Genomic DNA, 16,265 nt, shown 5'->3' with positions numbered 1-16,265 from the left:
GCTAAAGTCAATATGAAATGTTGTGGAAGGCAAAGGTGATTCTTGCTTCAGGCAAAACTGTTTCACTCACGTTCTCTTACAAATGTCACTCACTCTCACACTCTGTATCCAAAAGCACCAAGGTGTGCATGCGTGTGTGTCCAAGTTGCCTGTCCATGGTCACTTGTGTGTGACACGGAAGGCTGACTGTTGCATTCTCATTGCATCTGTTGGGTTCCTTTTGATTAGCAATAGCAAACTGGTTTTTGGACAGATCTTTAGGAGTCAACAGTTGCTATGGTATGGTTCTTTTGATCCAAAATTTTGTTTACTTCAATGGTGCTCATTGGTTTTGCTTCCTTATCTTGGATATTTTAGGGCTAGAGTCTGTCTTCCTTTTGGAATAACAGGAAGATGAATATCACATGCAATGTGCTGTAATGTTGTTGCTGTCCTCCTATGTAGTGCAGGGTCTTCTGCTGATAAATCACCTGTGCTGTTCTTTTATCAGAGCACACTCCTCCTTTTCTTGACAGAAACATATTCCTTAGTGTTTTACCTCTGTCAGCTGTGTCCTTGATTATCAATACAGACCATACCTTTAACCCTTTGTAGCACTGTTTCTTCTGGTGCTTTCATACAAGCATGTCTATTCATGCATTATTCATACCAATCTTCATATTTCTTTTACAAATCTCTGCATTTTGAATTATTTGAATGGTAATTTAAGTTTATGTAATCAACTAGATTATAAAATAGTGGAGAACAGAAGCCATATAGCTGTAAAATATGTAGAAGAAATATTTGGGACATTTATTTACTGAGAACATGATAGTCATAATGCATTGCATGCCACTGAACTTACCCAAAGATCATATAAATTCTACAGAGAAATCACAAATAATTGGATTAATGTTTTGTTGACTTCTACATTGTAAAAGCCTAAACAAGAGATAAAGATGCATCTGTTTTAATGATCCATTGAATCCCAAAACAAACCTTACAGAAGACTGGGCAAACTGCAGGATAATTGTAAAGCTTTTAGCTATGTTTTATAATAAACGCAATGGGAGTTGGATGCAAAAAGCTGCAAGCATTTATTTTCTTTTCTGTTATTCATGTATTCCTATTATATTGGCAATTTTACCCTGTAGTGTCATAAATGTAATATTCAGCTATATGCTCTTCATACACCAATTAATCAGAGCTGGTTTTGAAATAGCCTATTACAAATTAAGTCACAGGCTAAACTGAAAATACAGTAAAAATGTAAGTCATCAGACCATAGTTACCCATGTAGTCTCTGATGCATTTTCTTTTTACATTTCCATTCTCTCTATAAGTGCCTATCAACATATATCTTTTATCTCTGTCCATGCTTTTCATGTTCAATGTTAGGCTTCTTTTTCCAAAACTGTTTGTAAAGCAGTTCAATCATTATATTCACAGACTTGAATAAATGATTTCTGGCATATGTCTTCTAGAAGGAATAGAGAAGATCGACAGCAAACAGAGAAACTTAAGAAAATGGAACTATGATATCATAAATATTGACATTCATCAGTCAGTAAATGTATAGCCTAATTCTTGTCAATTTTTTTTGTAGTCTACTTGTGACCATCAGATCTTGTCATGCTAAATTTAGATACTCTGCAATAGGACTGCTTGAGCAAAGGAATCTTCTACAAACTCTCTTTTAGTTGGAGGATTAACATGTAATCTTGACTGACTTAATATACTGAGACTTTTCAGAGGTATTACCTCACATCAGATGTAACGTTTTAGTGAAATAGCATAGGAGATTCAGACCCTATTCCAGTACTGATATTTTCTCCTCTGGAAAAAGTTTAAACCTTGGCAGTCTGGTCAGTTGTACTGTTAGTTCTGAGTAACCAAACTATATTTCTCTCTCACACAATTAATAGAAAAGATGTATTCTTCATTGGAGAGCATATAGTAAAATGATTGTCAGACCTAAATATACTTTTTTTTTATTTTGTAGAAAGACTTAATCTCAGAAAGAGGAGTAAAGCATACCGAATCCCTACCATCTCTTCTTTCATTTTGTTATTAACCTGATATCTGATACTTACATTCTATTATTAAATATGGTTAGAATAGAAGTCTATATGACCACAGACATGAACAATTTATGTGCAGTTTGAATATACTACTCAAATCTATGAAAATTCAAATAGCGTAAGTACCACTGTTCTTGGAGCCTTGTTTCAGTATTTTTAAAATATTCTTACGTTAGATAATTTCCTTTTAGAAGGAGTGAGAGATATTGAGTTATAAAGACAACAGGCGTTTTAGTAAGTACATACGGCATGAAGTAGACCTATACCATATTCGTATACACACATAATAATTGTTTTGAGACAGAGTGCAGAATGGTATGAATACACAGAATGCAAAACTCAGAAAATCAAATTTTCATTGACTTCCAAGGGCGTGAAGCTCAGAAATATTGACAACTAATAGTAAAATGGAGAGTGAAGTAGTATGATGTTTAAGCATGTTTGGGGACAATGCTAAGAACAACTGTATACATTACTGTACAGAAAATCAAAGTAAGTGAATAAAAGTTATTCTCACTTTAAAAGTTTGGATATACCTGCCTATAGCCTAGCCTTACAAAATTGCACTGATACAAACAAAACCAGTCAGAACTCAAATAAATTGGTTGTGAAAGTTGCTTAAAAATAATATTACTCATATTACCTCCTGGATTGTATTGGTAGTAAATGGGTCCCTAACTCTTAAGTGGATTTGAAAACATTTCTGAGGATGATAATGTTAATGCTGCAATCTACTCTTCCTGGTCAATTCTCTCCTCTGTCAGACCTATCTCTGAAGTAACTGAGCTGTACGTACTCTATCTTTTTGCACCATGGGGTTGAATATTGCTGAGCTATGCCCATCTAGATAGGAGATAAAAGGATCAACAAAGGTAGACTGCAGACTTCAGAGCTTGAAAAAAATGGATTAAAACATTTTTCAAAGTTATTTCCAGTAGGACTGAGGTCTTGCCTGTTTCTCCACTGAACCATGACAGTCCAGCGGGAGTACCAATAATCTATGTCATCTCCACAAGGACAGTTTGGCTGTATTTCACAAAGTTAATGCCAGAGTATTTGTTGGTGTGCCTAAAAAGTGACAAGCTAATGGTGTCCTCATTCTGTAATGCTCTCATAATCATCCTACTGTAATTCCAGAGGTTAAGAGATTTTTTTTTCAAGCCATTAAAAATGTCCTGAAAAGAATGATCAGATTACTTGAGAGTTTTAGAATTCACTTGCTTAGGTTCAGCTTTTTCCTTGCAGTTTAATCTGAGCCTTACAACTATGTAATCATTTACACCCATGTATATTAATATTTAATTCAACTGATGTCACTAAATTGAACAGCATTTATTCCTTAAAGCAGAATCAAGTTCAATACCAGGTTAAAAATGTATGCAGAATAGGAATTAGCACCTCAGTAGACTTAAAAGTATCTGATGAAAAATGAGGCTTTCATAACCTGTGCCCAGGAAATACTTTAAAGAGATCAGAATATTCCTAACTTCTAAGATAGACTGTATGAAAACTATAAAGCGATTACTAAGGGCAAATCTCTAAAACTTTGTTCAATATCTTTGGTGGTCTTTTGTATGAGATGATATGGGTATTACTCTTACAAATATGTTAGGGTTAGAGATGTTGTGGCAAGTGAGACTATGATGAAGTTTATCTTTCATAAATTACATAGAGATCTAAGTCTACTAAAACTGAATTAATAACGGCTTCTTGAAAGTTCAGTTGATTCACTCATGTTTCCTTCTTAATCTAGTAGTCTTTGGATTTATATAGATATGAATCCTTGGAAGCTCACATTTCTAGTAATCACAAGAACATCACATGCTAGTTAAAAATCTTTGGCTTATTATAGAATTTACAGCACACAGAATTGTTTCTAGTTTTAGTTCCACCTACAGAAAATGAAGTAATTTAGAATATTGAACTAACTAAAGTGTATTCATTTGCTTTCTAACCCAGACTGTTAACCTGAGTTCATGATCATAACACTAGAATCAGTATTTTCTTGTTTCATTGCCCTATATTCAGGAAGATATTGTATTTGAATGCCTTCAAATCCTTCAAAAATTATTTGCTATTTACTACTTACTACCCCTACTTCATAACCCATGATACCAGGAACTTCCCTAAACTGTTTTTCTACTTTTATCCACTGCTGCCTTTAGCTCTTTATTTTAGGTTATTGCGTTATTACAAAACTGAGCTGGCTGAGGTTAAATTATTGATTGCTAATATGAATTTGCATTAAATGCTAATAATAGTATTTAGTGTAAAGTTGTGAATTGTTCTGGTATCTATTTCTAAAGTATATTTATTATTCAGGACTTCATGCATGAGTTTAGATAAATATTTTTTATGAACTCTGCAATTTGACTGTTTTTCTATTTATGGGATGTGATGGACCATCTCAGTTACTTAGTGCTACTTCTGTTTTCTGGTAGGCTATTTGAAATGTTTTATAGAGCATAATTCCAAAGAATAAATTATCTTGTCGGTACACCAATCCCCCTATTTGCATATGAATATGGCATTCATATAAAGACCAGCCATTCTTCTCAAATTTATGCAAGCAAAAATCCGTGTTCATTAAAGTTTTCAAATAGTGAATAGCAAGGAACGTAGGTAAACAGCTCCAGACCAGAATTTAAGAGAATAACTGTAGGTGTTGGTTTTGTTTATTAAACCCGCTCTAGTTTTGATCTTGTTTGTAGTATAGAAAATAATCATTAACATGTTACAAAATGTTAGCGAAACCAGTCTGATGAGTACATTTTCAGCTAACCTGTACCTGTAGGACCACTTGAGCTCTTGCTGAGATCCATTAGCCTTGACAAAGGAACGATGGAAGGAATGCCTGGAGTACAGTTTATTAAACTTGTCTGGAAAGTTGCATTTCTATCATTCCAATTTCTAAAACAAAAAGCCATACAGGACTAAGTACAATGCCATGAGAGGTGTTTGCACCGTCTGTAGGCATCGACACGGATTCCTGAAACAGGATCCCAGGCTCTGTCTGTGGGTAGGGGAGGCCAGTTCAGAGTTCCTGCTCCAGAGGTGGCAGGGTGAGAGTCAAGCAGTCGGCATGAGGGAGCTCACAGACAGGAGGAACAGGGTTTATGTAACCTCATCCATATGCAAACAGTCCGGTGAGTTGCCAGAGCTGTGCCAGCGTGCCACCCACTCAAGTAACGTCTTTATTATTCATTGAAAGATGCGGCAATTTTCTTTTGGTGTTGCAGAGCCTGTGTTAGCAGGGGATAAATATTACAGAAGGTGGTTATAGCATTTTTATGTAATAAGGCAAGTTCCTATTGAGAACCTGACTTTTTGTCAGGGAGCAGAGAGGGACAGTTGTTCCCTAATGGCAGTGCACTGTGCCCTCACCCACGGGGCACAGTCCCATGGGGTCTGCAGCCAGTGGGCAGAGCCAGGTACTGGTAACATGCTCCATTGACTACCCCAGACAGGCCCCTGAGAGATGACTCAGGTCCAGGGTCCATTGAGGGAGCCCAGCCAGGAGCAAAAGGAGATTGGGTCAGAGACAGGAATGGAGACAAGGCTGTAACATGGGTTCATAGTCTATGCAGGAGGCAGGGCTGAAGATAAGACTGGAAAAAAGCCACTATGTATGTCCTAGGGGTCCATCCAGGAGAAAAACTACCTACAGTGTAGGTCCAGCATCTACCCAGTAGTTAGGACCAGAGGCAGGGCCAGAGACTGGCACGGCTGCGGCATTGCTGGGGCAGGGACTGACAGCCCCAGGCTGAGCTGAAATGGGGTCCTGGGCCATGGGCAGGGTGGGGGAGGCCTGGGGAGATGCTGGGCATGGACAGCAAGACCCATTGGTCTCCTCAGAGCCCTGACACCTCTGGTTTTTATTCATTATTACAGTTTTTTCTTACCATATCGATGAAATGTGGTAAGTTGTGTTTGATTTATATATGATTACTTTCTGAGATTTTGAATGTTCTAGGAAAAAAATAGGTGAGGGGTAGTTCAGTGTCATTTTTTAGTAAAGAGCTTCAAGTTACCTTTGCTCCCATTTAAACATACATACTTTTTCCAGTACAGATTTAGAGTATCATCTTTACAATTAGCTGCTGGTTAATGTTGCAGAGCTAATGCATGTAGCAGATACTGTCCTGTATCTAATCTCTAAAAATGTTGAAGTTAAGTTAGGACTACCTCAAATACCTAAATCCAACCTAGTCTGAACTCTAGACAAATCTCGGGAGGTAATTTAATCTCAGATAAGTAATTTAATTTTAAAATGAACATTTTTTACCTGTTTTAAAAGGCTTGACAGGGGAAGTGAGAGAAAAAAATAAATGAAAGGAAAAAGGCAGATGTGAAACAAAACAACAGATTGTTGTAGCTGCAGATGAAGGTTGTCAAAAGAGCAAATGATCATTACTTACGAGGAGAATAAGTAGAAGTGAGATAAATAGGGAGTGTAGAAAAGGAATTATAGAAAGGACAGGAAGGAGAGAAGGGAATTCACCTGATCAGCCATTCAAAGGAGGAGATCACTCTAAAATCTGGTGCATTGGGGGCAAGGGAGCCTCTGAGCCCAACTAGGCAAAAGAAAACAGAAGACAAAGTGCCACACTGTCTCAGGTTGAATCTGATTTGTAAAATAATGCCAGGAGAAATCCTTAACCTTACATCATGTATACTTTCAAGATTCATAATTTCAGAGATATGATAGTTTACTGCAGTGTCAGTACAGGCGTCTCATTTCCACAGCTCTCCACAGGACCTTGCAGCAGTTACCAAATCTATGAAATTACAGTTACCATTTATTTAATGGCTGCATTTAACTTCTTGAGATATCTCTGTGCAGTGAGTGTTCTGTCAGACCTTTTTTGAACAGTTTCTTCAAATATTTCTCTGTTACCCAGTTCTGCTTGTTTGCTAGTCCAGTGTTGCTTAGCACAGAGCTGTACAAAGATTTGCTCGGATTTGAAATTACGTAAATTTGTTTTTATGGTGCCAGGAATTACAACATAAAGGGTTGGGCTTGCATAGTATTTTTAGCAAGACTATGTAGTATACATTTTTATATAAATACAGTTAGTATACTATTTTTTAAGAGTAGTCTAAAATCTTTACTGAATTAAATAAAATATTTTGATTGGTCATGGTGTCACGTAAATTTTCAAGTTTTTTTTTCTTGCTAGATGAAAACAGTGAAAATGATTACTCATAGGTGGTGAGTGTAGTGTTACTATTATCCTGTAAAAGTTCCTGAGGCAAGCAGAGAAATTGCTCTAAAAAACCTAACTCCTTTTTTCAGAAAATGCTAGTAACTTTAATTGAAGCCAGAATAAGGATGTACACATTTACCCCTTGGATGTAGATACGATTCCTGAAAAAATGACAAGCAACTGAAAGCTCTTTGTCCTACCAAAGGAATTTGTATTAGATAGATAGAATAATTTCATAGTATAGTGGGGATCCACTGAGATTTGGATTCATATCACCTGCTTACCACAGCAGTAGGAGCTCCTTCAGTGCTTATGAAGAGGGGAAAAAAAGCAGCTGAATTCTAATTGCATCTTAACTGTATCTTTCCTAAGTGCAATACAAGGTTACAGGAACCTATTACTCTTGTGGTGGCATCCAAAAGGCAGAGAGACACATTCCCTCCATTTCCTCCATTTCCCATGGAACACAGTTACAGCGGGAGAGTGCAAAATGAATCCAGCTCTCCCTGCAACCCTCTTTCTCCCAGCATATTTCATCAACCACCAAACTGTCTAGTTTTTCTCTAAAATTAGATGAAATCATGGCAGAGAAACCTATGAAGGACTATTAAGCAAAAAGACACTATTTCTCTTTCAGGAAGGCGTTGAGCTGCAAATTGCTGGAAACGGGGAAAATGCTAGGAAAGGATCACTGCATGTCCATCTTATTCTTATGCTCTTCTGTAGGCATCTAATAGTAGCCACTGTGAATGAAGCTGGTGAATGGCTGAAGCTAGAGGAAGCTTAGATGAAGCTGTGGTGTGATCCAATGCAGTTGATCCTGTGTTCTCACAGTGAAATATCCATCTGTTCTTAACTAATTCTTGCAATTCAGTAGGTTGCATCCTGTATTTCTGTTCTGTAGGCCAAGGATATAAATGTGATGGAAGTCGTGGCTATTACAATGCTATATAATGTAGTTTGATTTTCCTGTTGTCTTTAGAAAGAAATTATCCCCCCAAATTTATTCACTAAAATACAAAATCAGAATCTAGAAAGACTAACTGTATCTCAAGCAATCTTGCTGCTGTATGGTGGTATATGTTACCATATACCATATATATATTGCTCAGCATCATAGTAATGACAGTCTTGAATAGAACAAGGTGCCCTGAGTCCTAGTCCAGTGGCTGTGCTCTAGGAAACAGATCTTTTAATTTTCCAGTAAGATCTGTCCCTCATTCACTGAACAGGATGGGTTCTGAAGGAGACTAAGTCGAAGTTGCCAAAGCAATCAACTGAACATGAAAAATATCCTAACTTTGAAGTGTCTGTAATAAATATATGTTTCCTGATGGAGTGGAGTACTTTGACTGAGCTGTTCCTGGGTAAATAATACATCAACAGCCAGAAACACGAACTCGTGGAAAGGCCAGTGGGGTTCACAAAGTACACTTCACTGTTGACAAATCATCTGTCAAGTAAAATGAATTGTCTTTGCTGACTTTGTAGTTATAGTTATTATAGATACAGTTATTGTACTTACATAGTGGTAGTGTAAAGTTATAATAAATATTGGTATAAAAATCAGAAAAGAACTGTGAGGATGATTTTCCTAGTCAATGAGGGTTGTTCCATTAGCTTGCATTAGCTGTGGTCTGAGAATTATTTTTGTGCGTTCTGAGCCACACATAAGCAATGGAATGTAACCTTTAGATTATAGATACTAGATAGTGTTATTTAAATTCAAGCTGTTTCTATTGATTTTGTTTTGTTTCTGTATATGCCATGAAAAATGTCTCTAAAAGTACTTTGAGGAAAATATTCAGCATCACCAAACATAATCATCCAAAGTGGCATCATCATCCAAAGAGCTAGGCTGCTGACAGAAGTTACAGATTTTATGTAAGGCATCCAGGTTTTTCAGAGTTTTATGGAAAAGATCATTTAAAATCTAAGCATTTTGAGTATCCTAATAATATAACGGAAATGCTTATGATAAAGCAGAACCTTGCATACACTTCTTGGAACCTACTATACTTCTCCCATAATAAACTTTGTTTAATTATATTGGTCTGCTGGATGTTAGGCATAGTTTTTCTCATACAACATCCTGTTCCTACCTATTCTTAGCTCCTCTCCAGGAATACATGTCGTTAGATTAGTTTATTCACTAGAACACCCAGTCATGCTAACTCTGCTGTAGCACAAGTTCTGTCACAATGTCGAGAGGTAACTTTTTTATCCAGCTGAAATCATAAATAGAAAGAGGAAAAAGATATCCCATTTAGTGCTGGACAAGGCTGAAAGCTGTAATTAACAAGTTTACAGTACTTAATCTAGCATCAATTTCTTCTCCAGCTCTGCTAAACTGGCTGCCAACTTACTTAAAAGATTCATCCATTCATATTGTGGTATAGTCTCCACTCAGAAATTTCTTGGTCAGTAGCTACTAAAATTCTCCAGTTTTTGATTCCTTAACACCAGAAGTGTTTAGCAATGTTTGACAGGTATTGATCTACCTAAGAAAATTGTTTATAATAATCTATTAATGATGACTGGGGAACACCTCCTCTACAAATAATTACTGCATTTCTTTCTTTTCCTCACTCGAAAAATAAAGAAAGAAAAATCAAGAAAGAAAAATCCACAGTTAACAGTAGAGACAATAAAATACAGGTGACCTTAAGTTCCTTTGCATTTAGAGCAAATCTGCCTTACAACATGTTTGAAATCATGTGCTCTCTGATATCACAGATTCAGTCAATTCCAAACCCCACAATAAAGATATTCTGAGTCTCATTGGGAACGAGACGTCTTGTAGAAATTATCGTATTGCATACCAGATGGCATCTTGCAGACATCACTTCAACGTGCTTCTTCTATTGCCTTGGAGAAGAAAGAACCAAGTATTGCTATCCCTGAAAGAGACTTATGCGTCAGTTTTCCCATGCAGGAATAGGTACATCTTTTTTGATTGTGCTATCACAGAAGGATTGTCATGGGATTTATGTTCTTTGAAATCATAGGGAAGCACAATAGTATGTAAATGTGTTGCAGGTGAGACCATCTCATACAGTCTGTATGACATTTTTCAGTATCAGGACCAGCTTTAGGCATAGGCAACGTAGGCACTGCCTGAAGCAGCACACTGGTGGGGCTGGCACTGAATCATAGACTAGGAAAATGAAGAGATAGACTTTTAGTCTCAAAGCAGTAGCACCTGCTCCAAGTTCCACTTGCACTGGCTTGGAAAAACTGTCTAAGCAGCCCCCCTAAGATAAGTTTCCTGGACTGGCAAAGAACAAGGAGATCTACTAAAGAGCTGCAAGTTCCCATAATGAAAGACTTGACCCTAATCCCCACATTCCTGGCTCTGCTCTGTGCCTTCCTTTGCCTTTGCCTTACTACTACCTTTGGTGGAAGAAGGAGGGAAAAAAAGTCTTGCAGATAACAGGATACTCTAGCAATGAGGCGATAGTCAGGGATGAGGATAAGGCAGCAAGCTGACTGTGTTTCTCCTTATTTTCTTTCCCCTTGCTGAACAACCTTATGTTGTGTTGATGGGCTCAGACATGTAGTTATACTGATAGGGGACAGAGTCAGAGGACAGTGTGCAGTGGGACCAGCAGTGCTATAATCATCCAGTGCTGGGGCCATGGAGATAGTTAGACACAATACCAACAGCTACATGAGGAAATGTGTCTGTGGAGCCACTCCAAAAATGAATTTTGCCTACACTGTTGCTAGGCATTGAGCCAAGCACTTCTCATCCCTGGCAGCGTAACTTTCATGTTGTTTATAGTAAGGTAAGGAAGAAGCAGTTTGACCATGAAACTGGTATTGATTATTGGCTGTGCCTTACTGGGGGCAGAACATTTTTGTTGATGGGGGAGACAAGATGCAGAGACATTTGTGTCTATGCATATATGGGAAATACAGGAGTCAATCATGCATGATCCTTTCAAAGAGTGGGATTATCCTTCACTAGGTCTCTTTCCGATATCAAATTTTCTGCTTATGGGGGAAAGGGGAAGACAAAGTCAGGAATACTTTTCAAAGGAATTCATGATTTCTCAGTCAGCTAAGAAAAATTCAGCAAGGATTTAATTCTCATCTTTTTTGAGATAATTTTGTTCTCAATTTGTTTGCTGAATAGCTTGCCCAGCCTTTCAAATTTGCTTACCCAAGGGAAGTCCACTATACTTCAACTTAACATAGCCTACCCTCCTCCTTACAGCCTTGCTACTGACTGGGCACAACCCTGAAGGGATTATGCTCCATCTATGTACAAAGATATTGATTCACAATAGAAAAAACCCTGCAAAATAGGGAAGATTTACAGACAGGTGTGAACAAATGCGTTTGTATCTCCATGAGACCTAGATTCCTATCAATTTGGTATATCTACTTTCTTTGAGAAAAAATGAATTATCCATTAATCTGTTTGAAGTACATTTAGTTATTTGCGCACACTGTACTCTTACCAAAAATATATGCTCTATATTGCATATATGCACATACTATTGTTATTAAATACTTGAGAAAACTCCTAGAAGTTTCTTCAGATCTACCAGCGCCTGATAAGCCTTCAGTACTTTTTGAGAGACGTAATAAACCTTTCATACTTCATGTGGTAATGTATCAAACCAGTAAGAAGACCTGGAGTAATGTAAGATCTCATAACAGACCTGTCTTAGTCAACTTTCCAACCTCATGAAAGATCTTCTATGGCTCAACTAAGATTATTCTACAAAATCATTATGGACTTCAGTTTGCATGAGATTTTCCACAAATCCAAGCAGCAATATCAGAGTGAGAGGTCATCCAGTTTTAGTCCAAGGACTAGTCGGGTTGCAGTTGAAACTCTTATAATATTGTTAATCTTAAATAGCCAGCTAAGTTTAGAGTCCGTTCTGTGACTGCTCAGGGAGCCTCTACATGTCACTTGCAGAGACTTTGTATTAACGTGTCGGTCAGACTGTAGGTTTGGATTTCCATGAAACAGTTTTCTGCCATAGTATCATCAATCCCAAATGGTGCTCTTGACAGATATATATAATTTCCTTATGCCTGGAATGAAATTCCTCCTTAGAGATGGTCATTGCTTGAGATTCACAATAATGGACAAAAAACCCAAAGAAAAGTAACTAATGTGTTCAATAAATGAAGTTCTACTGGACAGGATTCTTCTTAGAATTGTACCCTGAATATACCCATTTTCTGCCTTTTTTGCTAAGCCTTTTTATCCTGTTACGAAAAGCAAAAGTTTAGTAAACATTACTGTCAGAACAAAGGTGCAAAATATTTCCATCTTGAGAGAAACTGTCTCAAAAATGGAACATTGATGGAAAATACATCATGAGGCATTACTTGTACAGAAAATGAACTTTGCTTTCATTTTAAATCCATCATCTTTTATTAAATTTTGCCCAGTTATAGTTAATAAAATATACATCGTCTCTAGAAATCATGCAAATCTTATGTCTGCCTGCTATCGTTCACATTGTTGTAAGAAAAGGATATGAACTTAAAATTTTATTTGGTAAAAATATTCTTTTAATTATTCATTTGAAATGGTGACCTTTTCAAGTTGAATTATTATATGTTGGCATGAAGGTTTTCTTGTGTCTTATAATATTTTACGGTTGAAGAAATCATGCAGATAATCTAATTACTTTGACTAAAATTGTTGTGCCGTTTATGTCTTTTGCTGTACTACAGGAGAGAAACCGTAAAATGTATTCATTATAGATTCATTAAAGGGTTTTGCTATTATATAAGCAGAGATGCAGACCACTACCTATCTTGTATTAAAAGGGGAAAGGGGAAGGCATAGTAAAGCATGCCATAGGCTATGGTTTATGTATTGCATTTCTTAATGTCTTGTGAAACGTAAAAATCTACAACAGATATGTAAAGCGTAACTGGTATGAAGATTCTATTCAGATTTAAGTGCTCTAGGTTGCTTTTGAATCTTGCTATTTTCTGCATTTGTTTTGACTGCTCTCATCATTCAAGATTGACGCTTGGATGGGTGTGTAGGAGGAAGCAGCAGCAGCAGGCTTACAGCTTGCAGACAAAAAAAAAATCTGCCTTATCTGATGGCTATTATTGAAAATGCGAGGTGTAGCCTAGGCTGGGTAATGAAGGGGAGAGAGCGAGGGGGAGCAAGAAGCATGGAGCTGCATACTGATGAGTGTAGGAGTACTTGATAAAAAGAATTCTTGCTGCTGGCAGTGCATTGCTCATTGTGGAGTATTCCAACAATCACATATAACGGAGAACAGCTTAGCTGACAGCTTGATATGCTTTTTTTTTCCCCCTGCTGTATGACGTACTGGTCTGTAGTAAAGATTAATAACTAAGAAATGTAGAGCTAGGATCAGATCTTACGGTATATACTGACCTGTAAACTATGTTTTACTTCTGACTTTTCTGCTTGCTGAAAACATTAATCTGTCAAGCTGGCGGGCTCCTTTGATACCAACTTTCCCAGGAACACGATGTGGCAATGCCACCTCTCAGCCCAGGACTACCGCTATTATCCAGTGGATGGTTATTCGTTGCTTAAACGCCTCCCTCTTCACCCTCCTACAGGACCCCGATGCCCTGTCCAGACAGTGGGACAATGGTTGGAAAATATTGGGCTACCTCAGTATGAAAACCACTTGCTGGCTAATGGATTTGACAATGTGCAATTTATGGTAAGAAATCTTCTGTGCATAGCTGTGTATATACACTGTAGCTGCCTTTTTTGTCTGTATCTTATGTGCTCATAAAAACCTTAAAGCTATTCTGCATTGCACTAAGATCTGTTTAGTGTTTCACTTTTCTATGTCTAGCTAAATTAATATATAAACTGTCCTTGTATAAACTTCCAAATTGTACACATTACAAATATTCTAGCCAGAAATATGGTAAAAGAAAAGCTGAATATTAAGGTTCTCTCTCCTTGTCATCAATCTTCAGATTAAAAAAGAAAAATGCACAGTTCTTTTAATCCATTGCAGGATTTTCACAGTATGTAAAAGCTTTAAACACCCCTATCTGCAATACATCACGTTATTACTTTTATTTAAACATTAACATAATTGTAATAATAATTAAATAACATGCAATGCCATTCTTGCACTGAGAGGTATTTTAATGCTAGAAAATTATTTAATGAAGTGTGCTCTCTCTGCAAGTGATTCTGGATGCCTCAGTTAAATGTTTTTGCATCTTAGATGATCAGGCTATGGGATTCACTTGTTGAAACTTATGCCCTGTGTGGAAAAGTAATGCATTCCTTTTAATAGTGCCATTTCCATGTCGTATCAGGAACATATGAATGAAATAAAATTTTTTGTACTTCAGAATTTACAGTATAACTGTGTGGTGTAAAGTAACATAGACCTGTCATGCACAAACTTTCAATTGAAATGAATATTGACAGTAAAGAGAGAAGCTTACTTGTAAGGTTGTTATATAATCACTTCTCTACCTGCTTCAGTATTCCCCTTACTTGAACCTCTTGCAGAAATTCTGACCACATTTCTTATAAAGTAGCAGAGCCTAAAATATTATTGATCACCCCTTTTTGAAGATATTTTTAGTAACCATGTATATCTTGGAACAGTTCTAACTTTTCATAACTTACACCTGGCATATAAGAAACAGAAGTGAAACAGCATGAATATTATGACTATAAAATCATCACATGAGTTGTGTTTTTCCTATTTAATTTCTTTTGCCAACATCATTATATGCCTATGGGTTACTGATCAGAAAATTAAGGCACAGATCTCTGCCATTTCCATGTTATAATAGTGTAGAGGTTTCTTACTGTTTTTACATGGCTGCCATGTGTTCTTTTGCTTGTATCAGTAAAAATCATTAGAATCTTTACCTTTAAATATTCTTGAAAACAAAGCTGCAAGGGTGTGCTGTCAGCCCAGCAATGTAAAAATAAAATTCAAAAATGCGTTTCAAGCTACAGTTTCCCAAAATGTAACCCCATATTCTTACATATGTTGTAGCATTAGTTACATAAGTAGATGATCATTTAGTCTTAAAGAGATTACAGAGGGAAATTGTTCACAAGAGGCTGTAGGTGGCATAACAAATGCAGAGGGGTACACCTACCACAGGTAAATTATGAGCTCCGGAGAAGCCAAAGAAACTGCCCTGGAGGGCTTTCCAGTCGTCCTCTGGCTCTGGAGGGGCCTGAATCATGTTCTGGGGGAATTTATAAGACTTTCGTTTCCTACATCTCTTATTAGTATACTTAGGTAAACATACAAATTATATATGAGATTCTATTATTCAATATGCAAATCAAACTTTTCAGGTATCAGGCAGATTTAGTTATGCCTGCATACTTGTGTGTTAGCTAATGTTTTCCAGTTTCTTTAATTTAAGCCTTTTCTGAAGTGGTTTGTTTTTAAAAATACATCACAGGTACAATACATAATTACTCAGTATTAGTTGGGGTAGCATGCATATGTGAATGGAAGATTAGACTCTTAAATCCAATGATAAGCAGAAAGCTGGAAAATTGCCTAGTAATAAAAAATGTATAATTTCAGTAATTTAATAATTCCTAATTTATTGATTTCACACTGTTCATCATGGTGTTACATATTTCAGTTTTTGTTTCTACCAGAAGTTGAATAGTTCCCATATTTTATTGGAAATAAAAATGATCAGAAAACACCAATTTCTTTATATATTATTCTTTTGAATATATCAGCATTATGTAAGGAAAGTCCATCCTGAAAAGTTAAATGAGTGCTTTTTAAAATATTTTCCTTTCTAGCCAAAATGTTAAAGAGAAAATTAAACTTGAAAAGTATATAGGAAAATGAGAGAAGAAAGACCTGCTATGCTAAGAGAAAAATTCAGATTACTCCAAACTTAAATGTCTTGTAGTCTTCCTCAATATGACAACTGCTTTACCTTTATTAAACTGGTTTACATATTAAGCTATATTTTACAAGCTTATTAAATTAAGCATTTCAGATAGGTTATCTACTTT

The 16,265-nt window shown here is 36.6% G+C and overlaps 1 protein-coding gene across 4 annotated transcripts in view; it reads left to right on the top strand.

The window, feature by feature from the left end:
* The window catches only part of ANKS1B (ankyrin repeat and sterile alpha motif domain containing 1B), a 448,570-nt gene that overhangs the window by 234,687 nt on the left and 197,618 nt on the right, over positions 1-16,265 (top strand). For all 4 annotated transcript variants that reach the window (XM_072866003.1, XM_072865996.1, XM_072866022.1 and 1 more), the window contains one exon: positions 13,847-13,953. In XM_072866003.1, coding sequence (XP_072722104.1) covers positions 13,847-13,953 — 107 coding nt within the window. The remainder of the gene's footprint in view (positions 1-13,846; positions 13,954-16,265) is intronic.

Source organism: Ciconia boyciana, chromosome 1 (genome assembly GCF_034638445.1).
Source record: "Ciconia boyciana chromosome 1, ASM3463844v1, whole genome shotgun sequence".
Taxonomy (NCBI): domain Eukaryota; kingdom Metazoa; phylum Chordata; class Aves; order Ciconiiformes; family Ciconiidae; genus Ciconia; species Ciconia boyciana.
The sequence above is the reverse complement of the archived record's forward strand: the minus strand, read 5'-3'. Positions and strand labels throughout refer to the sequence as shown.